This window comes from Tetrao urogallus (genome assembly GCF_951394365.1).
Source record: "Tetrao urogallus genome assembly, chromosome: 2".
In the NCBI taxonomy this organism is placed as follows: domain Eukaryota; kingdom Metazoa; phylum Chordata; class Aves; order Galliformes; family Phasianidae; genus Tetrao; species Tetrao urogallus.
The window spans coordinates 87,380,791-87,408,547 of NC_136814.1; the positions used below are offsets into that span (position 1 = coordinate 87,380,791).

At 40.0% G+C, this 27,757-nt stretch overlaps 1 protein-coding gene across 1 annotated transcript in view; it reads right to left on the reverse strand.

The window, feature by feature from the left end:
• AGPAT5 (1-acylglycerol-3-phosphate O-acyltransferase 5) overlaps positions 1-24,583 on the reverse strand; it is a gene marked incomplete at both ends in the record, with an annotated part of 53,883 nt that extends 29,300 nt beyond the window's left edge. The window contains 4 exons of the mRNA XM_079532622.1: positions 4,133-4,222; positions 9,469-9,584; positions 9,788-9,857; positions 24,365-24,583. Of these exons, the coding sequence (XP_079388748.1) occupies positions 4,133-4,222; positions 9,469-9,584; positions 9,788-9,857; positions 24,365-24,583 (495 nt within the window). The remainder of the gene's footprint in view (positions 1-4,132; positions 4,223-9,468; positions 9,585-9,787; positions 9,858-24,364) is intronic.
• Positions 24,584-27,757: the final 3,174 nt, after the last annotated feature.

Consider the following 27,757-nt stretch of genomic DNA (forward strand, 5'->3'; position numbering starts at 1 on the left):
AGAACTGCTTTTATCTTGTTACAACTTATCTGAAAACAACATCAACACAAAAGTGCCCTTCAAACTGTGCCATAGTCTCACAAGGTGTTACGCTGCTATTTGTTAGCCATCAGCCAGATTTTATGTCCTGTGAACAAAGCCACAGTTTTGAGTGAGCTTTCCCAATGAAAGGTCCAATAATGAGACGTATGTATAGTTACATTAGTTATGTGATGAGTTGAGATGGAAAATAGCTTCAAGGAAGAAATAAGAAAATTTAGCAGTTGAAGATCTCTACTATGAAAACATACAGGAGGAGCAGTGCTTTAGGCTACCATCAGAGCTTAGTGTACATCCAAGCTAAAGCTCCAGTGCTTTTGGGAAGCAAGGTGGAACAACAGGACAGAAGGAGATGCTGAAGGCAGGTGGAGTCCTAAATGAGGAAATAGTGCCACGCAGCCCCCTGCCCCAACATGAGATTGGCCACACCGGACTGCTAGCCCAAGCCTACCGTGAACGTGAGAGGCCAAGAGGCTGCTTTAATTTTCTGCTTGCTTTCCATCTCTAATTTACTTTTCATTATAGAAAAGCCTAAAAGAAATCAAGTGAAAGGAGGCAGTAAAACAACAAAAGGGTTTGCTAATCTAACTAGAGCAGGAGGCTGGGTCCATATTCCTACGCGTCTTATGTTTCTTAATGGGAACAGAGATGTCTCTGGACAGACCGAACATTAATCATTTGGATTCTTTTGTTTAAACTTTATGTGGAGAGAAACTGTAAATAACCATAACCAGAAACAGTAAATAACTGTAAATGACCCTTAACACGGATTCCCTTCCATCTCTCTCTATTGGCAATAATTCTTCCCGTAGTGGCTGAGGCAAGATTTTCTCCAGCACTACATTAAAGGAGAAAACCTCCACCATGCAAGCCTGCAACAATCAAGCGGTCACAGCAGCTCACTAAGCAGAGCAAAAGCATACTCTGAACTGCAGCATCCAGTGCATAAATTTTAACAGAAATGTAGAGTAGTACACTCATTATTTTCACATGAAGCCTGCAGCAATTTGTTCTTGTGCTGACGAGTTCAGGGCATACTTGTTTTACTTATTAAAATGTCTTCATTTAAAAGCATTACAGTTGATGTGAACACCACACTAAGTCAGAGCCAAAAAGTTTATTCATGAATAATGCACTAAGGACACAGGTTATCACGTCTTCTCTCAGTAGTAATTGCAGGTTAAAGAGCATTTACGGCATCTACATCTAAATTCTCAGATAAAGTGGATTATAGAAAGTTCAGTCTTCCCTCATATGACAGTTCAGTGGTCTGTTTTTTACCCCAGCGTATGCAATCATTCCTCTCCATAAAAAGGCTTTTGACAATGTCAGTTTTGTAAAGTATGAGAGTCCCTTTTTATATGGCTTGACTGAAAGTGATTTAAAACAGTTCACGTTTTTATACCGGTTAAACATTATTCTGCTGTACTGCTACCCTGTATAATGGGAGGACAACGGCAACAGCTGCTTGGTAAGCACACCCAGTTTTTGTGCCTTATTTCCAACTCCAAGGAACTTCTAGACAGCCAAATTTCACCAAAAATCAAACACATCAAGTGGTCCCACATTTACTAAGCAGTAGCTGAGACAAGCTAGTTTTTCAGTCCAAACCACAATCAATGAGTAGAAAGAAAGAAGATTCCAGGAAAAGAAGCCTTCTGGACTTACTTTATTTATTAATCACATGTAAATATCAACCACCACGAAAAGCAGAACCCACAGTGGAAGCAGCTTTAAAAAGAAGCTTTTTGCTTCAATCACCCTTTGCACTTCAGCTAATGCATTACTCAAGTCAATGTATAGCACTGGAGCCACTTACTGAATCTGAATGCTACTTACAGGTTTCCAAAAGACATGCAGAATTAGGTGAGTTTCTAGACATGCATTCCTAAGACTGCATTAAAAAATAAAAAATCCAAATACTTCTATAAAGCAGAGTGATTTAATGCAGACTTCAAATCAAGGCTTACCATAACGAAAACGTTATAATTACAACAACCTCCTGTATTTCAGTAAACACAGAGCAAAGCCAGAAAACCAGACTCAACTAAAAGCTGAGCAAGAAATTAGTGGGTCTTTGTGGGAAAACACCCTGCCAGGAGATTCCACCCGGACCAACGAAAGCAAACTGAGCCAGTGCTTTGCTTAGGGGGATGACTTCAAATACATTTCACAGATCTTCGTTTGTCTTTGTTTATCCAATTACACTGCAAGTTTTACAGAAAGCAGAATCTTTGCCACTTACATACAGAAAATAACAATGTAATGCAATATTTTCAACATCTCAGAACTCTTCTGGGTAATGGAGGCACAATTTACTGCTATTGAATACGGCCATCTTCTCTCTACAGACATTATTAGATAGACAGATCTAAATATGCCTATGCTTCATACCAGCTAAGCAACTGCCAATGAGCTCCAGAATAGAAAATGCATTCTCAGGAAGAGATTCCTAAGCTAACATAGTCCCAGATGATACACTGAGGCATGCTAACAGGAAGAACAAACATACTAATAAAAGAAATTACACGCTCCTAAGGAGTGTTTCATGAAGACGCAATGAATAGCAAGTACTACATTCATCCTTACAGTAATGCTAAAATATATGTTTAAGCTACTTTCTAACCTAAATTTCTATTTTCCACTAGCAAAAACATTTTAAAGACACTAACAAATACAAAGAATTTATTAGCTACAGAGTACAATATAACAAAGGTATAATCTAATAAAGAAAACATTTTATGAATGTGATTGAAACCAGAATTTGGACCTTATCAACACAAAATGCTCCAGTACAGAATTACAGCATCTTTACAGCAAGATGCTTAGAGAAAGACAAAAAGTCTATTTGTCCACGTTACACTGTGCTGTGGAAGATGCACATTGTTTGCTGGTGCGCTGGCAAGACTTGCTCCCCTTGAGAGGAGCACGTGGAACACGTGGAATTCTACAGAAATGATGTAATTTCATGTCAGCCAAAAACTCAGCTGTGGTAATGTATGTCCGACCACCGTAACTTATCTTCTCAAAATGGGAAATAGATTTACTTAATTAAAAACAAACAAGAGAAAAACCTACATTCATGCTAAATCTTAGTTCAAGACAGGACTCAAACTCATTCTATCTTCAACAGGGATGCTTTACTCATTTAAAGCAGTCAGTAAGTGTAAAAACAGTTTACTTTTTCAACACAGACACATCCACACTCAAACACATTATCTCCAAAAAAAAAAGGAGTATAAAGCTCACAACAATCAATATGTTCCTTTTACCCAGGTTTCTGCTTTAAGAGGTTTAGTATTTGGAGTGGAAAGTCCTAATCACATTGTTCTATATAAAATGAAAATGTAACTGTTCCATATCAAGACTTGCCTGAGTTGGTTTTCATAAGTCTAGCCAAAAAGGCGAGAAACATTTTAATGCACAGCAAGTAATGGAAACGAAACACACTGATTCTAATCACTGAGCCACAAACCAAGAAAGGAGTCATGAGAAAAGTCACTTGGCACTAGCAATCGTTCTTCAAATAGAAAATTATTGCAAACTGTTTTTGTCAATTTTGATAACTTTTTTCTTCCTGCAAGTGCAGCAGACAAAATTGCTCAGTTCTAAGATGTCATAGTCACCAACAGTGGATTGATCATGGGGATGACTAATTAAAGATTTAGGAAGAATACTTCTTGACTTTCAGAAGGATAAACAACTGGTAGTCTACATAAATACCCGTTTCTGACAAGGAACAATGCAGTAGAAAAATGCTACCTTTTGAAAAATGGGGAACATTGGATATGGTTGCCAAAGAAGTTACATCAGCAGTTAATAAGTGTTCTAATATTCATCTAAATCCTCCCTGCCCTCTACAGACACAATCAAAAAGTTCGTATCATTCATAAAAGGACTAGTCTGATTTCCAGCAGTTTCACTAGGGAGTTGACTCTAATCAGAAAAAATAACTGTAGAGATACAGAAAAAAAAACAAATCCATGACTGTTCTCTTGTAGGTGGGGGATATGAAGCATGAGCTCATTTCTCCAATGACACTAAAAAGGTCAATGAAATGATGAGAGGAGGGGAAAGCAAAGTATTATCTTACCGGAGTATCAGCTTTCATCTGGGCCCGCAACTTCCCTCTCATTTCTTTTTCATTGAATTTGGCACTTCTTTTTACATAGACTCCTCCATGCTAGCAGAGAAAGAAATGAAAAGGATTAAATATTTAAATAGTTTAACGTAGAATATTTGATAAAAGAGCAAATAAGATGACAGCAACATTCACCCTTATGACTCACACTATAAATTGCCCACAAGACAATTTCTGCTAGGATGAAAGCACTTGAAACTCTATTTGCATGCAAGCAAGTTCACAGAATCTGTTTATATAAAGATCAGCTCTACAAAGAATATTGTAAGATGTTTGAAGTGTCTTGTTTAGAGGTGCTAAATAATTGATTGGAAGACAGCAATGGAATCGTTCACAGACAAGCACCTTAACTTGTAGATCGTGGGAAATCACACAGCAGAATTCACTCACAAGTAGTTTCAAGCTAACTAATTCAATGTTATGTGCCTCCTCTTAAGCAGTGACTAATACCAATATTGGAGTTACATGTATTACACCTATACATCCAAAAATTAGCACTCAAGTAACTATCATGGCTCATGAAAATGTCTTCATGTACTTTACTAGAGAACTGAACCTTTAATAATAAAAACAGAATAAGGGAAAAGATTCTATTGAAGTATTATAACTTACAACCACTACAAGAAGTTGGACCATTTCTTGGAAAAGATTCATTTTATAACTTGTTCCACACAGTTTATCACAAAAACTTTAGAAAAGGGATGATGACAAAACCACGGAAACACACACAAGTATTATAAAGAAATTAAATCTGCTTCATCATATCCCCCTCTTCCATACCTTTGCTTTACATACAGCCTAGCCACATCACATAGTAAACAAACATGCTTCAAAATTAACAACTGATGTAATTAATTAAAAAAAAAAAATTCAAGAAAAAAAATCTTCCAAAATAACAATTTCATCTTTAAATGCTATCTTCTTAATGGATTCTCTACCTCATTCCCTAACTCAGACATACCCTTCTCTGCCTGCCCTGACTGTTGGCACTAGGATTTGTCAGATAATTTCTGCTTGCTTATTTGTGGTTTTATATACCACTAATTGAAAGGTGACAATAAAAATTCTAAGAGCTGAACCTCAATCAAATATTTCAGAAGATACAGTATGTTGTAGAAACTACAGTGTTGTGGTGGGTGAAGGTATTGGGTTGAGATATCATCTAATTTGTGCAGAATAGGCAGGACTAAAGCTGGAGGGTTAGGAGGAGACAGCCAGAAGAGAAGGCTATGTGAAGGTCTTTTTCATGGTGTGGAGTGATGGCTGTGCAACTATTCAGCTAATGATACTTGATGAGACATATTGCCCTCCAGAAGCTGCAGTGAAAAGGAACAATTCAACGGTGCATTAACTCCAATATTAATAATCTGTATTAGTGTCTGTGCCTCCCTCCATGGTGCAGTGGTCAGCTGCAATGCTTTGTTGTGTAGCTCTGGTTGGCAGGGGATCAGAACTATGGAGGGAACGGAATGCCCAGTCTGCCAAGGCTGGGCTTAAGCAGGATGGTGCACAACAGCAGCCCCAGCACATGAGCAATTTACCAGTATCAGACAGATTTACAGCGTGAACAGAAAAACCTTCCATCAGCTGTGCAGCAAACACAGCCACGTGCTATCTCCACACTTCACAAGTAAGGCTGTTTTTAATATCTGACAGTAGTAAAGGGAAACAGAAGTCTTATTTTAGAAAGTGACAGCATGACAACTGCTCTGATGAAGGGCAAACTCAGTGTGGTATGAGAAATGAAGCATCTACTGTACAAGAGTTCCATATAATCTGCAAGTCACCACTCTGAGTGAACTCAGCTCAGTTATCTCGAGCACTGACAACAGTCATCTCTCATTCATCAAAGTCTTCCCTTACTTAGCAAATCACTAACCAGCTGAACCCCCTTCTCCTTATTTTAAGATCAGTGAACATGCAGAAGCCAAGTTACTGCTGCACAGTTTCTTAGCGACACCACGCCAATGACAAACCCAGTGTCTCCACCTCGGACTACTTTCTTGCTCAGAAATAGACCTGTATTTCCCATGTACATGCAAGTATACAGACACTGGACATATGAACAGACAAATAACCCACTGTAAGGTCACCCTCACTGCATATAACCCAACTAGAAAAGTGTTGCTTTCCCTACACACAGAGGTACAAAGCCAAAGAGGCAACATGTCACACTAGCTAAATAATTGGCTAAAATACAGAAACAACCAGAAGTGTACGTGAGCTGATGCTGAACAACAGAAAGGACCTACTTCCTCTGTCAAAGAGTCAAGCAAACTTTCAGAGATCAAAAATATTTATCAAAGTTATGTCCCAGCTTCACCAGGTGGCATAAGATGAATAGGAGCTGGCTGCATTTTGGAGGAGAGATAGGGCAAAACAAATTTTACGTCCATCCAAAAATAATAAAGTTAGTTTTATGAAATCTCACTACCTAATAAATCAAACTCGGAACATAACAGGTTAATTAAGTAGTTCCTTTCTTTTTGTTGCTATGAGATATCTGCCTTCAAAGAAGAATGTCAGTTATGCGACTGTATACAGCTCAAATTCCCCGATTTGTATTGCATTTCCTTTTCAGTAAGAGATCAAATATACGAATGCTTTTCAAAACACGTTTCTGGAAGTATTGTTTTTAAGTTTTTAATTTTTTTTCCGCTGTACTTTAAAAGCCCCTCTCTAGGTCAACAATGGATTATGTTTACAAATATACTTCCTTTGTGCCTGAATTTCGCTCTCCTGGACATCCAGACCACGTTTATTTCCAAACAGGATGTTTACCTGAGGCAGGGAATATGAATTCTGTGAGCATGTCGTAATTACGCGGCTCTGGAAACTTTTAGTGGAGTGTAAGTGACATCACTGACAGAACATCAACAGGAAGGGCAGGAAGTGTTTTATGTTTTTGCACTGTTTGGTGTGATAAAAACAATAAAAATACCTATTAGCGTGTGCTGCAGTCCTGCTGCATCCCGTATCTGTAACCTAAACACATGCATCACCATTGTCAGTAAGCAGCCTTCCATTTATGCCAATGAATTACATTTATATATATAGTTTTAACTACCTATCTATACAGATAAAAGTATATCCATCACTACGTCTCATAGAAGTTGTATGTTTTGAGGAATATGAAGCTGAACAGGTTTACTTATTATTTTTTAATTAAAGCGTAGCTCGTGTATGGATTAATTTCCACAGGAACCTTCTTTTAACAGTCAGTATAGCAGACAGGAAACTGAACACCGGATGTTCCACAAAGCAATAGTCATTTTCCAAAATTTTGGAAAAAAAAAAGTTTGGACACCTAGTGAAAGCAGATGGAATAGATATCCTGTCTGTAGTTTAATTAATCAGACTTAAATCATCACCAACGTAATGATTACAGGCAAACTGAAACAGCACGTAGCAGACTGGTCGCTGCCTCTTTAGTGGAATCAAAATGCAGAGATCTGGAGTCTTGGTGGGGACAAGAATGAGGGCTACTCAGAAAGTAATGCCTTCTATCTTATTCTGTTGGCAGAATTATGATGTCAGAGGCAGATGTTGGAGGCATGGCAGCAGAGGCTGAACCTTCCCACCAATATTCCATTACATTTTGTTTCCGAGTGACAGATGGCAGCAGAGGGGCAGTCTGACAAAACGGCGTCTGACATGGAAGTGCGTAAGCAAAGGTGTGTTACTGAGTTCCTCCATGTGGAAACAATGGCACCCACTGACATTCTCTGACACTTGCTGAGCATTGATAGAGATCAAACAGTGGATGTGAATATATTGAGGTGGTGGATGTGGCAACAGGGTGTGAAGTTTTGTATTTATTTAGGGGACTGGGAGAGCAACCTGTGTACCAATAAAAATAAATCACAAATGGTTTTATTTTTTTTCTGCAGCATATTTTTTTTCTAAACAGTACCATTTTAGAAGAAAGGATAGCAAGCACGCATGCTTCAGCCTAGCTTTACAGCTCACTCATTGCCTAGGGCACTCATCCAGAGGACAACAAAGACATTCAATTTTCAGGCTGAAAACAACATTGATTGAACCTGATCTACAGGTGCCTTGGGGAACACTTGAACTGCTTACACACTGAACAGAAAGCAGGAACCTCAATGGTATCTGTGCTCTAAAATAAAAGTGAGATAGTTCACTCCCTAGAGATGGGCATTTTCGGTGACATGATCCAAGTCTATGTACCTCTGTAGGCACCTACACCAAATGAAAGCAACATCTGATTACTGGGAAAGGAACTGTTTAAGGCACTTTCTACTTCACACACACTAAATTAAGCAGTTCGTGGATCTGAGCCTCCCCTCTCCAACAGCCTTTAAACCCAATCCAAATTGCACTGGTTTATTGGAGGCAAAATATGAGTCAATCAATAACAGCTGTAGTTGATGCCAGCAAAGGGCTGTTCTGCCTCCTTTCCTCTTCCCACCAGTGGTTGTATGCTCAACTTATGGATGCAAGAGTGAAGGTGCTGAGACAGACAGGAACACACAGCCAAAAACAAAGGGACCATAGCTTCCAATTTGCACAAGCTTGGCTCTGTTCTAGCATACAACACCAACATTGGGCATTTCATATTTGATATACAGTTTACAAGGGAAAATTGTTCTATTTTGAATTTAGACTAAAAATGTCAAACACTACCAACAATACATTCCTCAGTAACAGGGAGGGGTAAGTTGCCTATTCTTCACATTTTTCTTTACAGACTAATAAGTTGGTCGCTCTGAAAGTAAGGCCTTCTATTTATTTCCACAAAAACTACAACAGATGTACAACAACATTACTTGACACAGCAAATTCTCAGCTACAAAACGGTTTTTCAGTCACCAACATTAGCTATATTAAGATCCCCTTTTACATTGTATTAAAACCAAACAATTGAAAAACAAATAGCTCACTAAAAATCCCAGTTTGTGGCATAACAAAACAACCAACCAACCAAAAAAAAACCCCAAGAAAGTCTGTTTTCACTTACTGCTAAGTGAACAGCATAGTAAAAAGAACAAAGAACAAAGTATTAGAATATTTTGAAACAGCTACTAACAGATTCTACAGCAATATCTGTAGCTACTAACGCTGCCCAGAGCAACTATTTATTTATAAGTAAACTCATTCTTTAACAACTCTCTCAACTCAGCTGCGCATTTAATCACACAGAGTGAAATGAGCTATTTTCACATTCAAATAACGTTAGCTCAGAACTCCATCTTCCCAACACAAAATAAACACATCATACATATTTGACCCACACTGAGCAAGGAAGAAGTGAATGGGCTTACCTGTGAAAAATACCACCCGTACAACGGAAGCCACTTTAATCCATCTTTCAAAACATATCGGACATGCCCAAGTGCATTCTGCCTAATTGCCAACATGTCCGCAATAATCCAATCAACTGCAAAGACAAAAGCCAAGAACATTTAGTTAAACTAGTTTATACCTGCCACTGATGAAAGAAAAAGCACATTTGGTACAAAAAAATATAATTACAGGCTTATGTGCTAGAAGTTCTGATGGAAAGCTCACTAAAGCAAGGCTGGAAAGAGACACAGCAAACAGATGAGCAGATTTATAAAAGCGTTATAAAAAAATACAAACCTGTACACTGATGATTTGATAAATATATTATATTTTCTTTATTTTTTGGCAAATCCCCATAGATTATTACCTAAAAAATAAAAAATGAAGCATTATGTTATTGTTTATAGTCATTGTATTAGTCAGTGATAAGAGTGAATGAGGTAATTACCTATTTTCTAAGAAAACTGCCAGAGAGCTAGCATCATTAATCCCATTAATTTATCAGAATCCATCATGCATACAATCTATTTATCAACAAGGAAGTTAATACTAATTAATTAGGGCACAAAAAGTTTATTCTGTAATTATGATTCAGCCCCAGAATGGGATCCATGGAAGACAACTTACATTCACAAGATACCTAATGCAATTAAAGTAAAAGCAACCTTCAGACATGCATTAAAACATTGTTTAAGTTCATAAATCTAACATACAGCATATGCTTCATCCAGACACATGGTTATGAGTTCAGTTCAATTTAAAGCTGTAAGTTCTCCTGAATTAGATAAATAAAAAAAAATCTCAACCATTTGCCACAATTTTAACCATCAAGAACAAGCAAAAAAAAAAAAAATTTTTTTAAAAAAATCACAAGATGGGAGGGGGAAGGAGAATAGGAATATCTTTAAGTTGGGCTTCAGGTTTTATTATAATTTTATAATGTTTTTCTCCATTACTTTAAGATTCACTTTTCGACCTTGCAGTTTTTCTCCCAAGTCTATTAGTGGGACAACCTCCTGAGAGTGTGATTAAAAGCAAGAATTAGTAATCCAAACAGCTTATAAAAAGGATAAACTCAGGTTTATTTCACATATAAAATGAATGAAACCATTTCAGTTTTCAAGTGAGGAATGTCTATAGCAATAAAACAGATACTTTCATTATCTAACTCAGCTGACTTTTCTAATCAGTAACACTTCAGGTAGATTTCCACCCCACTCCCCCAATACTAATAGGCTATATTCTTCGTTTCTAGAAATCAGCTGTATTAAAGACAAATTCTTCTTTGATGGGACAGCACTCACCAAAACAAAAGCACTACTTGGAAACTTTACCCACATATCACCACCAGTTCCACAGCATGGACTGTCTGGATATTTTAGCAAGAAGATGAACCTAATATTCAGAACTTGATCAAAATCACTTAGCGCGCTAGATCTCATATTCATCCTTACAGCATCTCTGAAAAATCTGCCTGCATCTCAGTTAATCTGTTACACTAAATAGATAACTTTTTGTATTGTAACACTATACAAACATCCCACAAAAATCTGTGTTTACATTCACAGTGTTACTTATCTGCAAATACAGCTGCACTGTTAACCAAATTTGTTTTTAGGACAAGAAACAATATCTTGGCAAATTGAGACATTCAGTAAATATGTGAACAAGAGGTTGTCCAGTGTACAGTAAAGAGAACATGACTTATTTGAATTTGGAGGAAGGGAAAAGGTTTGATACAAGAGATCACTACAACCAAAGGTCCTGAATGCTATCTGTGCTTTATAAAAGGTAAGAAAATACGAACAAGAGGAAAACAAAATCTGCCCTTGATGCTCTAAGACCTATTCCACAGAAGAAAACAAAACAAAACAGGATTTGAAATGCATAATTTATTATCTTAACTTCTAAAATTTTCTACTTTTAGTGTACAATGTCAAATTCCACTGTAATCAGAACCACAATTCAAAGCACTCACTTGTGACTACTGCATAAGTAAAAAGAAATATAATGGATTGCGTCTGCCAAATATAACAGTTAATCTGTATTACTTTCTATTTCAATAGGATTGGATGCAGTTCACTTTTTAATCCCAGAGGAACACCCTCTCATTGTTACTGTGAGTAGATTTCTGTGTACAACATACAGCCTACCGTAACGGTTAGCCAAAATATGTTTGCATGTAATGAACCAACACTTTGTAACTGCGACAAAACATACAGCCATATGACTACAGAACTGAAAAGCTCTATTTACAATTAGTTCTCATGAAAGACAAGAAAGGATATTTTACTTCAGAGTGAAGGAAGGAGTGAGAAAATCTGAAAAATCTATTGTGCCTGCCCTACTGGCTCAGCCTAGGAGAATGCAATAGCTTTAACCGCTCCATCACTCATTTCAGCAATCTCAAGAAAAGGTTTCCGCAGTTCACTAAAAGCCAGCAAACAGCTATTCACAGATTTGATGTTCGTGGTCAGGAAATGAGGGCTACAAACTACATGACATATATTACAACCAGATAGGAGTGGCACCATCCAGCCTTATTGCTTCAAGGTTTCTTCAGCTCTCACAGGACACTCCCGCTCTGCAGGCAGCCATACAACATTCCTTCTAAGAAGCTGCTGCTTTTCTCAACGTTTCCATAATAAATCATGAAGAGTCTTGCATCCTGCACAACAGTTGTCCTTCTCCCTCTCAGATGATGCCCACAGAATTCATCTGCTTGGAGACATGCAGGGGAAAAGTCCCTTCTGAGCAAGCCTTCAACTTCTGTGAATCCAAATAAATCGGAGTACCTAGAAAAATTATAGCTGAAGGATGCAACACAATATTCTTCTTCATGGTCTACAAAAAAAAGCTGACTTTGTGCTACTCCTTGCAGCAACATCTCCATAGAATTCCCTGCTGCCACAGACCGTGCAATAGTAAGCAATTCCTTTTCAGACTGCTAGTGCAGAAGGTATCTGGGGAACACAGTGAAGGCAAGCATTTGAGAACTTTATCAAATGGAAAAACAAGTGTTCACAGTGCCAGGTTATGCACATGTCCCTTTTGAAACAACCTCAAGACTTCATAATAGTGGTCTTCCAAGAAGTGCAGGAAGTAGGAACATTTGCAGACACTGTCTGGCCAGCATCAGGCAGAAGGTACAGGATGTAGCTGGGAGGCAGCTTCCAGTTTCAGGAGAAGCTAACACACTGCATTTCAGATATTTTACGCAAGATCTCCAAATGCCAACAGCATAAATACATACACATTTCACATATGTATCAGTTTGAAAGACTGAGAAGGTAAACGTGCTGTCTGTCACAATGAAGCAAGAGAGGCACCCATTCATTTGAATAGGTTCTTTCTTGTTTCATTAAAAAAAAAAGCAGGAAAAAAAAAAAAAAAAACAGGAAAAAAAGCACAATGAAGTCCAGCAGAGAAAAAAAGTTGAAAGGAAGAGCAACACAGCAAGCCAAATTGAACAGAGATTTGAGGGAAAATAGTTAAAATGCAGATTTGTAGTCTATGATTACTGTGGTATGGGTCTTTCTCATTCATTTATATAGCAGTGCCATCAAACTTAACACAGACTGGGCTCAGATAAAGGCAAGTGAATGTTAATGGGTTCCCTTCTCCAGAAGGGCCAGGACCCTACTGTCCACAAGTTCAGCAGGCACAAAGCATACCTTGGAGGTGTCAAGGCAGAGAAAGCCACAAGTTCTCCCACAGAGTAAACTTACTAACTCAGTGACAGACCAATCCAGGCATGCAAATTGGGGCTCCTGGGTGATCTGGTAACCCAGCTTCTGCGTCCACGGAAGCTTCTGCTTCTTCCAGCGCAACTTATTCTGCCAAGGCTGTAGAAGTGTGGTAGCTTGCAGAGCTATGCAAAGCAGCCCTACATGGAAGCCACACTTAAACACACTGTAATTTGCAAAAGGCTTCACAGCAGCAAGGCAGACACCTCTGAATAAGGTTTCTATTTCTTGCTTAGGAAGCCTGCACACATTAAAGAAAATTAAATAATCATTTAATCACATCCTAGCTGCTACATTGGCTCAACTGGGCCACACCAAACTAATTCAAGAGAGAAAAGTAATCACACTATCAAAAGTCCTGCATGCAGGCCAACTGGTGACCACAAGAAACTCCTAGCAGAGAGATTACCTTAATATGATAACTGGATGTGGTCAGTCATGTGAGCAGCTCAGGAGCTGACCTACACACAGACCTGGCACCTCTGCTTCAGTGGCAGGAAGGCAACACAGCTGGCTATTGGTGGTAAAAGCACAAGCCATCTCCTGTGATGTCCCATCAGCTCCCCTCCACCCTCCCTTTCTCCCTGTTCACAGAAACCAGGTATGAACTGTGGAATAACGCTCACTTCTTCACTATTTTTTCAGTAACAGAAGGGATGTGCACTGGAGAACATGGCAGCAAAAAAGGTGGAGTGTTCAGAACAGGAGAAAAGTTAGCTTCAAGTGCAAAGGCAACAGCAACTGGAGAGATGAATAAAAGCAGAGATACAGTAACAAAACATTCTTTCCCTTTCCTGGAGGAAGACAAGAGAAACAGAAGACTGCAGAAATAAATCCAACACTTCCTTTAAAACAATCATATACACTTTATGCATTCAGCTTTGCTCTCCTTAAAACATGCACTTCTCTCCACTTCCCTGTTTCTGCCAGACTACTTTTATAACTTGGACTGCAAGCTCTTCAGAACAAGAGCTTCTTTGTTAGCTGTGCACTGCTACAACTGGAGTGCTTATTAAAATAATTGGTATCCTAGGATGCATTTTGCATCTTTTTGGCAAAGAGACTGGAAATAATTTTGTGGTGAAAGGGAGGAGTTTGAATCAACAAACCTCCTAAGGAACCGCTAGATATGGCCCTGAAGTCAATGCACAACGCTGGGCAAGCTGACTTCTGCAGCATTGCTGCTGTGGTAAGAGAGCTACTGTAACAGTACGTGAATTCCAATACTACAGGTATCACATGGGAAGTTGTTTAAATTCCCAGTTCTCCTAAAATGCTGTCTGGTGACACAACCAGTTGTTCTGAGCTTCTCAACAAAGTATCTCAAAGCACAGAATCTATTTGTCCTGCCTGACAAGGAGCAGGCTCAAGGCAGGACACAACTAGGGGCCCCTGCTTGATGCCACAGATTTCACAAGTTTCCAGATGCTTTACTGCAAGTACTTAAAAATGGTTATCTTTCTTCACAGGAAACAGGTAAGCACTTTTATTTTCATTTAACAAATCCACATCTCACTTTTCTATACCAGAAAGATACAGAACTTCCCCCAAGCAGCAAACAGGATGGTTCCAGCATTTTACAGCCTCATAATACTGCAAAATTACTTTTAAATAATATTTTTCTTAAAAATCCTTTTAGATCACATACAGTTTTTCAGGAATTATATTATTGCTACACCTCATAAGCTCTTTAGTCAAAGAGACTATCTTAACATAAAATTGCACAAGTCCAAGGTCAACTGTTCAGGCTCAGCACCAAACCAGGCGGGGAAATATTGGTGGTAGGTGGACAGCTGGACTAGATGACCTCTTTTCCAATCTTGATGATTGCACAATTCAAACCATGAAAACATTTAATATTTTTAATAAATTAGTAATCAAGAAGTAAAACTTCATAATCGTGTGCATTCTACTACTTCGTATTCGGACAGAAAAAAAGACTTTCAAATAATTAGGTTATAAGAAGTAAGTCCTCTAATTTTCTAGTTAGTTATACAGTAAGTTACTTAACTTTCACTGTAGTCAGTCAGTAGTTGGTAGTTTCACTGCCACCACTGCACCATAGTAAATCATGCAACAATAACTAACACACTCATTCCAACATAGGAAAAAAACCCCACTGTTCTGCAAGATGAAAGAGGCATTTATTATAGATGAGCACTATCATTCATTTAACTGGACTAGTTTTGTTAGTAATTCCTGCTTGCCTGGATCTTTTACAGATGCTACACAGAGGACCAAGACATTAAAGACCTCTGGAGAAGCATTACCTGCCTGTTTTTATAGCCCTTCTCAAATCCTCCTACAGTGATTTACAACAGAACACGACAATTTTATTCACAGATTTATTTCCAATCTGATCAAAAGACTAATTTTGGAGGGAACAAGTTGTCACAACACAAAATGTGTCGGGGCAATTTCAGTTTGTATTTAGTTAAACAACGATTCTCAGCTACATAGATTCAGATATGGAACATAACCCAGAAGTGGAAGCTCTTGGCTTCTGGCGTAGCTCAGTGCTGCAGAATGGGATTCACAACACCGCACTACTGAGCCTGCCAGCTTTGAATTGCCAGGATATAGGCCACTGAAAACAGATGCAGATCTTAAATCCCATCCTGCCCTAACACAGCGCTCAGTGCTTTCAAAAGGTTCATCTGAGGACGGGGGATTCTCTTTTCTAAAAACACACTGCTAAATGCAGCTTTTCAAAGAAGTGTACGTAGAAAGAACTGAGCTGCTACAGTGCATCGGTACAGCCTGTGCTCATAAACTCATTAAGCTGAAGAGAGCACCATCATTTCTTCCTTTTTATTTTTTTAAATAGAAAAAAAAAGAGCTCAAACTGTTTTCGAGCATACATTCAATACCATTTGAAAGTGCTCTTGTTTCTTTAAACAAGTACTGCACATATTTCAGATACATATAACATATGTGATGTGAAAAGAGATTATTTATAAACTGAGATTTTCACAGAAGGGTTTTTTTTTAACATCTGGCACCTCAGTATGATGCAAAGCCTGCACATGCCTTCCAGCACAAGAGTGGAAAGAAGTTTCATGTGTTTCATTATAAGAGAATGACATTCCCATACAATCCTTAGGCATCTCTGAAGATTTTTTCCTCAGATTTTTGTCATTTCCTTAAAAGAAAGGAAAAAATGACCCACATTCAATGTAACTATTGTTCATGTTGCTACTCTTCTGTAGTAGAAAACACGTAATGTCTTCGCCTCCACAATTAAAAAATTTACAGCACATATTCTGAAAACTTAATCCTTTGGCATCTCGCACCAGCAAGAAGCAAGAAACCTTGTGTTGTGATGTTATTCAGTGTTCCTCCAGCTAGAGCTCTTAATAATGAGTTCCAAAATGGCTTTTAACCGTGAAGGACTCCAAGGAAGAGTTCATTAAATCCTTACCTGTAAGATTTGTATAAGTGAGCACACCAAGTACAGACAGAACTGGTACAACATTATCAGCAAGTCCGCATGCACAGGGAAGGGGAAGATGAAGAAATCTCCACTTTCACTGGAATAACCCCTTCCATACATTTTTTTCAGTAGGTATTTAGAATTTAAGCACAATGGGCTTCTAAGAAGAGGCAAACCCACCTTTACAGAGCAGAAGATACCAAGGAAGGCATCTGAGCTGGCTCTAATTTGGCTCCAAACTCAAATACAGCAAACTTGGGTCAGCTTCAAGAAAACCTGAAGTTAACATCCCTGTCGTACCTTCCTGCACCACCACAGCACAGAAATGAGCAAGTTCACCTGCACCTCGCTCAGCAGTGTGCATCATGTTTGCTTATGCAAGAGGAATGTGCATGCCCTCCAGATTGTCAAGTAGCTTCAGAAAATGGGACCAAGTCTTCAAACTCAAGAGGAAAACAAGACTCTAACTACCACAATACAGTTGGAAGTCATATTGTTTTTCTTCACGTTTAGGTACCTGCTTAAATACAGGAGCTCAACAAAATCATAGGGAGTTTCACAACCGAAGCAAAAAAAGAAAGACATCAAACTAGCACGAAGCATACAGTTTTCTAGTCTCACACTGAGGAGCTAACTGCAACAGGGCAGATGACAAGTAGCAAGTGACAGATATGAAATGAAGAAAAGAAGAAAATAATTTCCGTTTTTCATCCCAAATCTCTTCAGAGCATAAATTCAAACTGACAGAACAAAGATTAAAGAATACATTTCCCCAGAGTAGTTATGCTTCCTCGTAACTGTAACATCAAAATCTTTGACATCTGAGCCTACCGTATCTAATATAACTAAAACTGAGGAAAAAAAAAGAGACATTCTGTAAGCCTGAGGTAAATAGATTGCAATAACTGGAGTCAAACATTTAACTAGGAATAGAACCTTCTCTTTGCAAGAGTCTGATGGTACAGCAGCAGGAGAAAAACTTCTCAATTAACAATCACCCTTACGTAAAATATCTGGATATGTTATGCAAGAAGAAGGAAAGAACATGGAACAAAGAAAAGAAAAATGTACATCAAGAACTCCGTGGACCACCAAAACATCATTAAGCACAAAGAGAGAAAAATGTGTGAGTTATATGTATAAGTTTAAAAATGCTTTTTCTTTTTTTAATGTGATAAATAACAACTGTACTTGCAGAGGTAACAAATCAGGCAAGACTTGCACAACTTACATTAAGAACTGAATACACTATAAGGCTAAACACATTTTAATTTGAATATCTTAACAGAAAATTTAGAAGTCAAATTACGAGGTTGTAAAACTCAGTGGCTAAATACTTGGAATTTGAACTTTGTAAGTGCTTTTAACCCCTATCCTTTGACTCCTCTTCATACTTGACAAGCACTGACTTTTTTTTAATTATTATTATTTTTAGGATTTTCTGAGGTATACACCACTGTTTTTAAAATGTAAATATACACAGCAGAATGAGGGGAAGCAGCTTTAAACTGGAAGAGGATAGATTTAGACTAGATATCAGTACAAAATTCTGTAGTGTGAGGGAAGTGAGACACTGGAACAAGTTGCCCAGAGAAGATGTAGATGCCCCCTCCCTGGAAGCACTCAAGGCCAGGCTGGATGAAGCTGTGAGCAACCTGGTCTATGGGAGGTGTCCCTGCCTATAGCAAAGGATTGGAGCTAGATGTTTTCAAGGTCCCTTCCAACCCAAACAATTCTATGATTTTATGATATTAGTTTTAAATCAAAGACAGTATTAGGTAAGGCTGACATAAAATTCAGGTTCAGTTGTGATTTGTCAGTTAGAAAACAAATGTCAGGCAAACCTCCACATAAAACTTCTGAATTACGAACCCAGACAGCAGTAGTTTTGGTGCAGGTAACTGACAACTTGTTTCTAAAGCAGCTAATGAAAGAGTAAACAAAAACTGCTATTCAAATATCAGAGGGTGGGATGGAGAGCAGAAGCTGCAATGACCATGCTATATCCCCACATTACATTCTCTCCAGATTGTCCCTGTGCCAGAAGCTGCAGCATATGACAATCCCAGATGATGTCCAAAAGAACCGGTGTCACGATGGATTTTCACCTTCACGGCAGTAACCAAAGGCAGTCAGAACAAAAATTAAGATATACGCAAATATATCTTCATTGAAATCTAAAAAAGAACGAGCGCAAAGCTTACGTACCTCATGTATCTATTTTTGTTGCCTCACACCACAGCTGAATGTAAGAGTCTAAAATTAGATATCCATTTCAGTGTGAAGGCAGAATCCCTTAGGCTTAGCAGGTATCATTTAATTTCTTCTACTACAGCACACAGGACTTTGTTGTAATACTATAAAAGACATGCACACCTGGTGAGAGCTGCTGTCTGAAATCTCTAATGAGATGAACCAGAGCAAGCTGTCTTCACAGAGCCAGCACCACAGCAAGAAAATTTCATTGCAAAGAGCAGGGCTTCTTTCTGAAGTTTACCACACAAAAATGATTGATTACATTTTTAGTTTCTCTCTTAGCACAGCACCAATCCCCAAGCGTTCATCACATTCCCTAGATTTATTTCATTACTTCTACCCTTAGACAAACAATAGCTTACAATTACCCTTACCCCTCAACACGCCTCCCCCAAGAGCTAAGAGCTTCACATCGTGCCTGCATCACCTACAAGAGCTGCTGCTGCCCATAAGCCAAGCACAGAGCAGGACTAAAAGAGAAGATGCAAGTCCCCCTAAGCTGCTCCTCCTGCCCTTGGGGCTTGCCTTACCTGCAGCAATGTGCCTCCCAGCTCCAGCACCTCTCACTACTCACTCCCCCTTCCTCCAAGCTGTCAGGCCAGCTCCAGGGGGGAGAGCTCAGACCTCACACACACATCTACAGAATAAGGCTAAAGAACAATGAAGCGCAGCTACAGGCACCTTCTTTGCAAACACAATCATGGAAGGATGAGAAGCAGCATTTCCTTCTAACTTTCTGGTTGAAGCATTTGCCCAGGTGTTCATCCTGAGGGCACTCAGCCCCTGTCACATCTCTCGACAGAAAGCAATTAGAAAAGGAACTTTTTCCCTCCTCAACAAAGCTGTCTCACCAGCAAAGATGCTGCCCTGGGAATAAAGACCAACACAGGCCTCCTAACTCTCACTTCTAAACAGAAGGCTGTAATAGTGAGCATCTCTATCCTCACCTTTTGCACTGAGCTCTCCTCACAGACCTCTCAGGAAGCCAAGCACAGAGCCCAGGCTCTACTTTGCAGGATAGCACAGTCAACAGTTCAGTAGTACAGTTCAGTAGTACAGTGTCTCTGCGAAGTTTTAGTATGGCTCAAATCCTAAGTAGTTTCCAATCTTGCTGAAACATGGCAGTACAAGCTTCAATATGAACCTAGGAAGTGTGTTTCGTTGCTTACCTGGGATCTCACATGTTTGTTTTTTTTTTTTTTAAATCATTGTTAGAAACATCACAGCTCTGCAAAACAACACTGAGGTTGTATTTGATTCCAACAGCCCTTCCAGAGTCCTGTGCTGACGAAGAAAAACAGAATTTCATGACGCGTTTAATGAAAGCACCACTTCCAAAAATTCCTGTTCAGAAGGAAGTGGGGGTAGGGCAAGAGAGCTGACACAAGCACTGAACAAAATCCACACGCGTTAATTCAGTCATGGATTTTGTTCAATTGTCAAATCTTTCAGATGGAAAATGATCCTTTAGGAAGCAGGACCAAATGATGATTTCTTCATTATTTCTTCACCGTCACTCCATACAAAATATCAAACACAATTACAACAAAAAAAACTGAAGAACATTTAGTCCTCAGCTGACCTGAAACATGCGCACAAACACAATAGGCATTAATTTCATCACCCTGACTGTTGTCAGGTTGTTGCCTGACTGGGATAAGATGCTAAGAGTGGTAGGGAGATGACACCATTCATCATGCTGAATTACTCGTCCTTTCAGCCCTTCAAACATCCTAACCAAAGGCACATTCTCAGTTATTTCAGTTTCCACATTCCATGCTAAGATGTGATTGTTTATTGTCTGCGCTGTCTGAATGCAGGAATCTGAACTCCCCTAAAGCAGCAAAGACAAAAGCAGTCAATCACACTGTTCACATGCTACAGGATGACTTGGAAACTTGGGGCCAAACCTACAGCTACCACAAGCAAATGCAAGTTCTCCAGAGCACAGGAACTGCACCTGTTTGCATCAATGACTGCTTTGCCACATTGCTGATCAAATCAACACTCTTCACTCTAACTCTAACTTCTACTCACTTCACACTGAGTTCAGGCATTTCATATATATCCTTCCCAGAAAAGTGTATAGTAGCACCTTCTGCAGCTTCCAGCAGGACAGGTGAGATTCAACATAACTGCTCCCTGCTCCACTTTTCAATAGACCATCTTTACAGTTTTGCTTTGCTATGACTTTATAATCCTGGAGACTGTTTGAAGAGTACTGTCACAGTGCCACACGTAGATGAATTTTATGTATTTATAGCTCCTTAATAAAATTCATGGATATTTGCCAAGCTGCAATTGCACCAACAAATCTACAGAACAGAGTAGGATTTCTCATTTTATAGTCGTAACTTTTTTTTGTCCAGTTTATCTAATTTATAGGACTGGCAGGTCCTGGCTTACTCTTTTTTTTTTTTTTTTTTTTGTACTCTAAATACTGGTTCTTCAACTCTCTAAAGCCAAATCTTGCATAATGTCCTTGCAATATGATTGTTTTCATTAACGCACTTACAGAATTCTAATATTACTGGAAAACCTATACCAACCCCCTCTCAGCTCAAGTTCTACTTAGGTTTTGAAAAACAAATCCTTTTGGTGGAAACAAATTAGCAGAGCTGACTAAAAACTTAAGACAGGAAAGTATTTATAGGATAAGAAAATTTTAAAAATACAAACAAAAACACAGACCTCACAACTTTTACTTATTTCATGTGCCATTCTTTACAATGTAAATACTCAGTACTAGTCCACAATTATAGCTCTGTATTTATTTTAGATCTCAGGTCAAATACTTAAGAGAAAGGGAAATCGTTACTCTTTCAAGGCTTCCTGTCCTGCAGTTCAAAGCATCATCTTATCTAGCTACATTTCAAACTGAAGTGTTTGCTATGAAGATAAGAAGTCTTCCTAACACCAACTGGAATTTCTGGTTTAATAAACTTAGCTAAAAGCACCCAAGTCAAGGAGAACAAAAGAAGAACAAAGTCCTCGTGCATACGGTTGTGAGGGAAAGACTTTATGGGCTAAAAGCTATTGGTGCACAGAAACTTTGTTCCCTAATAAATAAGATTAAAAAAAAATAAATCAAGATATGCAGCTATTTCATTCAGTATAAAAGTAATCCATGTTCAAGATTCAAACCAACTTTTGGCCTATTAGCACTTATTTGCAACTTATTTAGCAATTATTTGAAGACAAGACATCTCAAATATTCATAACAGCCCTGGAGTGCTACAGCACTGAAAAATTACAAATGGATTAAACATAACAAGCCAAAGAATGCTAAGCTTTCTATTAAGACTATGATGTCTTAATCCTGGTAACACATTACAACAGTTTTTACGAAGGTACATGACATAATATTCTTATGTTCTGAAGGGGAGATTGCATTTAATGATGCTACACTTCTGCATCCAATTAAATGCCTTGAAGCAGCTCTTGGGTTACTATCCCAACCTCAAATACTCAGTCACACACTTAACTTTCCACTGTGAGTTTCAAGTTAAAGAAGTTCAGCTTTTGCATGAGCAAGTCTGGAAGGACACTCTCTTTCTCCTCCTTAAGCAAATGGGCGATACTCCCAATTAAATGAAACAACTCTTAAGGATTCTCCCTCTTACCTCTCCGTAAACATATCGCGCTTTTCATGTTTTTATTTAGCTCTGAGTCTCAGTTACTATCTTAACGGATGACATATGCTGAGCTGGTTTTGTGGGCCCTGCTCTGTTTTCAGCACTGCCTGTACCATTTTATCTTTCCCAAGATCATCCACCATTCACTGACAAAGCACCTCTACTTTCACGCTGTTCTAACTGATCACCTGTACTAGACCCCCCCTTTCTTTTTCATGAACCAAGTTTTATTCATGTAACCAAAGACAGGCAGACAACGGAGGCCTTTTTGTCTATTTTGGCTGTCAATGTCCTTTCTATACTTTAACATGACAGGCATCTTTTATCAGAAGTTCTAAGTGGCTGCTACTGTGTGCACATTCTTTGTAGAAAACCTGAATAATTTTCCTGTTACAGTTTATATCTTCATTTTCTGCTCCCTCATCTTTCAAGAGGTTGAATTAGACTACTGTACTGCGACTTTCAGCAGCTAATTACTGATGTGCATTACTATACACCAAAATGCCTGCAATAAAGATAGAAAATAAGGGAGATAAAACACCAAGTACTTCACCTGCGAATTACTGTTGTGGTTTTTTTTTTTTTTTTTTTTTTTTTTTTAAATCACAAGTTAACTGATTTGGACAAGATGAAAGAGTGAGGTATCACGAGCTACAAGCTGAGTCAATCAGTAACTAATGAAGGCTAAGAGAAGACTTCATTTCCTTTTGTACTCTTTCCATTCAATCTGATGTCAAAGTGTGCCATTCTGTGCTCTCTCTCCAGCTGCCTTTGTGGGTTTCCATGAGAGCTGTTATTAAACAGGCCTACAGCTGCAGCTCAGGAGCAGAAATTAGCAGAGGCTGAGCCTGATTTTGAAATAAACATATAATAAAACAGGAGATGAATAATTAAGCTGCAAATATCAGGGACCTATTTACACTAGCTCTGTAACTTGCCAATCAACATGGAAATGCTTGTTATTCTTGACTTCCAAGAAGCTGACACTAATATAGATTTCAATATACTCAGCCAGACTGAGGCTCAGGAAACACCCATCATTTGCTTAAAACCGTTCTTTGAATGCTGAATTAGAAATCTCTTTATTTGCTTTACAAATTTCAAACAAATATATAGTTCTTACAACCATTTAACATGTGATGAGAAAATGGTGAAGTGCAGCATTATTACTTGCACCCAAACTCTCTGGTAAGGCAGGACAGACTGCCAGCTCTGCCTTCTAGACCTCAACCTTCTTGCTCTGCTGAGGTACTGAATAACCACAGCCCGTGGCTGAGCCAAAAACAAAGGCCTAAACCCGACAGCAGGTAAACTATGACAGAAGTGGGACAGTGTAGTAATGTAATGTAGATGGACGAAGTGCAATTGCAGTCAGTTACATTTTTATCCACTACCAAGGTAGCGCCGTGGATGCGCAAAGCAGGCCGCATGGTTCAAGCGTGCAACAAGGCTGCCAGCCGAGCACTGACAGCGCATGACTGGTGTCACGTTCCTTCAGCTTCCAACCTGCAAAAGGAACACATCACCGAGACTCGGCGAAAAGCATCGCTCGGGGAGAGGCGGGACACGGGCACGACTCTTCTTGGCGCACCCAGAGCCTCTGCCCTCCGAGCGTTAACGTGGGCAGGGAAGGGCCGAAGCCCGCACCTGCACACAGCAGCAGCCCGCTTCCTCCCCACGCCGGGCGCAGCTCCGGGGGCGGGGGCAGCCCGGGACACCCGGGGAACGGGGCGGGCTCAGCGCTGTCTCCCGCCGCTCCCCACCGGCCGCCGTGGGGAAGCCCCGCGCCGCGCCACCGGCTCACCTGCACGCCCGCGTAGTTCTCGAAGAAGAAGAGCACCATGCTCTGGTAGATGGTGTACAGACGGTCGTCCACCTCGCGGTAGAAGCGGGAGGGGAGGACGGCGGAGAGCAGGCGCCAGGCGCCCCAGGCCAGCACGTAGGTGGGCGCCGTGCCCATCATGACGGCGGCGGGCAGGAAGTAACGCATGGAGTATGTATGCAGCACCAACGACAGCAGCATCTTCCCGCTCGCTCCCGGCCTCACCGGGACACCCACATGGGCAGCGCGCTCAGACACGGCCCGCCGGGCCCGCCGGCCCCATCGCCAACGCGCTGGGCAGGGCAGAGCAGAGCCGGTGGGCGGAGGGGGAGAGCAGCAGTAGCGGCCGCCCCCAGCAGGGAGGCGCGGAGCGGGCACCGGCTCACGGCTCCCCGAACGCCGCCTCCGCCACCATATTGCCCGGGCGGGGGAGGAGCCGCGCCGGCAGGAAGGCGGCCCCTCGCCGCCTGTGGGGAACTTCCGGGCCGGGCGGGCGCGGGGCGGTTCTGAGCGGGTGCTGAGGGCGTCTGGCAGCCGCGAGCGTGGATCTCTGAGGTGATTGCGGCAGCCCCGCGCCGCGGGAGCCGTGCTGGAAGCGTGTCCGGTGGTGCAGCGAGGCGCTCCGTCACCTGCAAGGAGCGCACATTTAAACGCGGCATGGTGTAATTGAAGCCAGCTTGGTTTTTTCACCCTGTCGGTTTCTGCTGGTGCAGCACTAAGAACAGGAGTTGTGTCGCTTCCACCAGCTCCGAGCACACGGACAGCCCTTATGCATCTCCTCTGCCCTCACGTTGTAGCTCGTGCCGCACGGTAACCCTGTAGCAGCAGCCCTGAAAATGCAAAAATGCGATAGGTCCTGTAGAAAGCTGCTGTGTCTTCTCTAAGAGGAAGTTTAGTATGAAATCTGAGTACATGGAGAAGTACTTATTCCTTGTTTTGTACAAAAACCCTCCCCTGAAGCTTGCAAAGATATCGTTTTAAAAAGAAGTGTGTGCTCAGTGCCTTGTGTAAAGATTCTGTTCCCTTTGCCAGACTGTAACTCGGGTGGGCCGCTGCTGTCCTTAGCTGCTGTTTACCTTGTGATGTTTTTTATTCAAAGTTCTCTGCAGTGAGATCTCTCATTTTCCATGCTCCATAGTTTTTGTATTTCTAACAAAGCACTTTTTTCCCTGCTCCAGAAGGAGGTGATGACAGACGTTCTGCCAGTCCCCATCAGCGTTTACATTTCTGTCCCCACTGAGTGAGTGAACACACCACCCTGGCTCAGGACTACCAGGAGAGGCACTTTGCCCACCATGGCCTCTTTTGACAGGCACTTATCAGCTATAGTCCAGGCAATTCTAGACTGGCTAGATGGAAAATTGAGTAAGGAGCCTGTTTTGTGCTGCCTACAGCATGGCCACATGGAAGAGAAAGCAATTCACGACAATGTAGGATGGAGAGAGTAGTCCAAATCAGTCCAGAGCAGGTAAAGCTAAGGCCAGGAAGATGCAATGAGGTATACATGAGGAAGCACTCTTGTGCAACTGGAGTGGTGGGACAGGCTTGGGAGGATCCAGACATGCTGCTTCACAAAGGAGACTTCAGAGAGGCTAGGTTTCAGGGCAGCTAGGTGTGCTTGGCTAATTACACTGCAGTTAAAAGTAGAAAATGTAGATCAGCAGTCTGTTAAATAGAATGTGAGCTAGAATTGGGAAATGGCAGAGGATTGAGAAAATGTGGAGAAATTCAGCTGGCTGAACTTAAAGGCAGAGTGTGAGCTTGTAAGATGAGATTGAAGTCTCAAGTGAACAGACTGAAAATCTGTGTTATAGTGAAGAGACTGTGAAAGGAATAAAAGCATTTGTATGAAGGAATAAACTTGTGACATCTGATTCTGTATATGTAGAATCGTATATTTCCTTATAGAACTACTGTGGAGATAAGTTCACTCATACTTCTGAAAAACTTGGATATTATTAAAAAAAATCTGCAGAAATGAACAATCCTGTCACTGGGGGATGGTTTGACTATCATGTAAGATAAGATAAGAACTGAAGGCACGCATTGATCAAAATGGGAGATAAAATACCCAGCTCAGCAAGCAGTAATGCACATTCTGTGCACTGAACGCATTAGAAGTCTAGTGGGAACGTGGTACCAGATTCCATAGAACTCAAACAAGCAGTTTTAATGTCATTTGCTGATATAGTTAAGTGCATTACTTTGCAACCTTAATAATATTCTTTCAATTTAGGATTCTAGAGGCCCTCTTGTATGTGTGTTTATATACGTGGCTATTCTGTATTCTTATCTTGAGTCTGACTTAGTCCAGTGATAAAACTGAGCATCAATACCCATTGAATTCATTATATATTAAAAGACATTCTTTACAGGTTTAGAGTGGTTGCCCCTTGGTTCCTTGGAGTGTTGTTTCTTCTGTATTACCAGTGAGCAGATAAGACTGCCTGATTTTTCTTTGCTGCATTTTGCATTCTGCATGTTTATATCATGCCTCCTCTTTCTTTTTTTCTTTTTTTTTTTGATTTATTTTTTCATGTGACACTTCTTCGTTTTCTTAATCTGCCATCATCCCACACCAAGCAGACATGCACAAGCACATGCACAATTTATTTCTGCTTTTGGTCATTTGTTATTTTTAAGAGGTTATTTTAATGCAGTTTCATTTTTAAGTCTATATTATCAAATGTGTAGGTAAAGGGAACTGTTTTAACTTTTTAGTCACATGGAAGATATACAGTCCCTTGCACTAAGGCTTAGCACTTCTTTTCATTTCCTAGTGTAGTTATATCAATATGATACCATAATATGGTGTTGAAATGTCTATAACTGAATGAAACCCTAACTTTTCAGTTCAAGAAACTGATATGCCACAATAATTAGATGTGAAATGCTGCCTTCTTCCTTGCTTCTCTTAATTCATAGGCACTTTTTATCCTAGATCATTCTGAATTGAACCATGGGAATTTGAATATGGGTCTATTGAACATTCTGGACTATGGGAACAAAATCTGAAAAATGCTCTGACCCTCTCTACAGTTTTCAATTTTTACTCCTCTGAAAGCATAGGCCCTAATTACACCTTCCTTAACTGTAATGACAATCTACCAGGTGACTTAATTCCTAGGCATTTTGCTTTCAGCATAATAGGGCTCCTTTTCTGTTAAGGTATTTCATTTTCTTCTCTACCACAATATTGAAATATGAATAAACAAGACTGTAATTTTGGAAACAGGTATGCATCTGCCATACCCAAGGATCCGAACCTGTTCGCTGTGAATTTAGTTTTGTGTGTACTAACAATAGGTTCTTCTGCCAGTGGTTGCTACCTCTAAACTGTCCAAACTCACAAAACTCTGGAAAAATAACAGAATT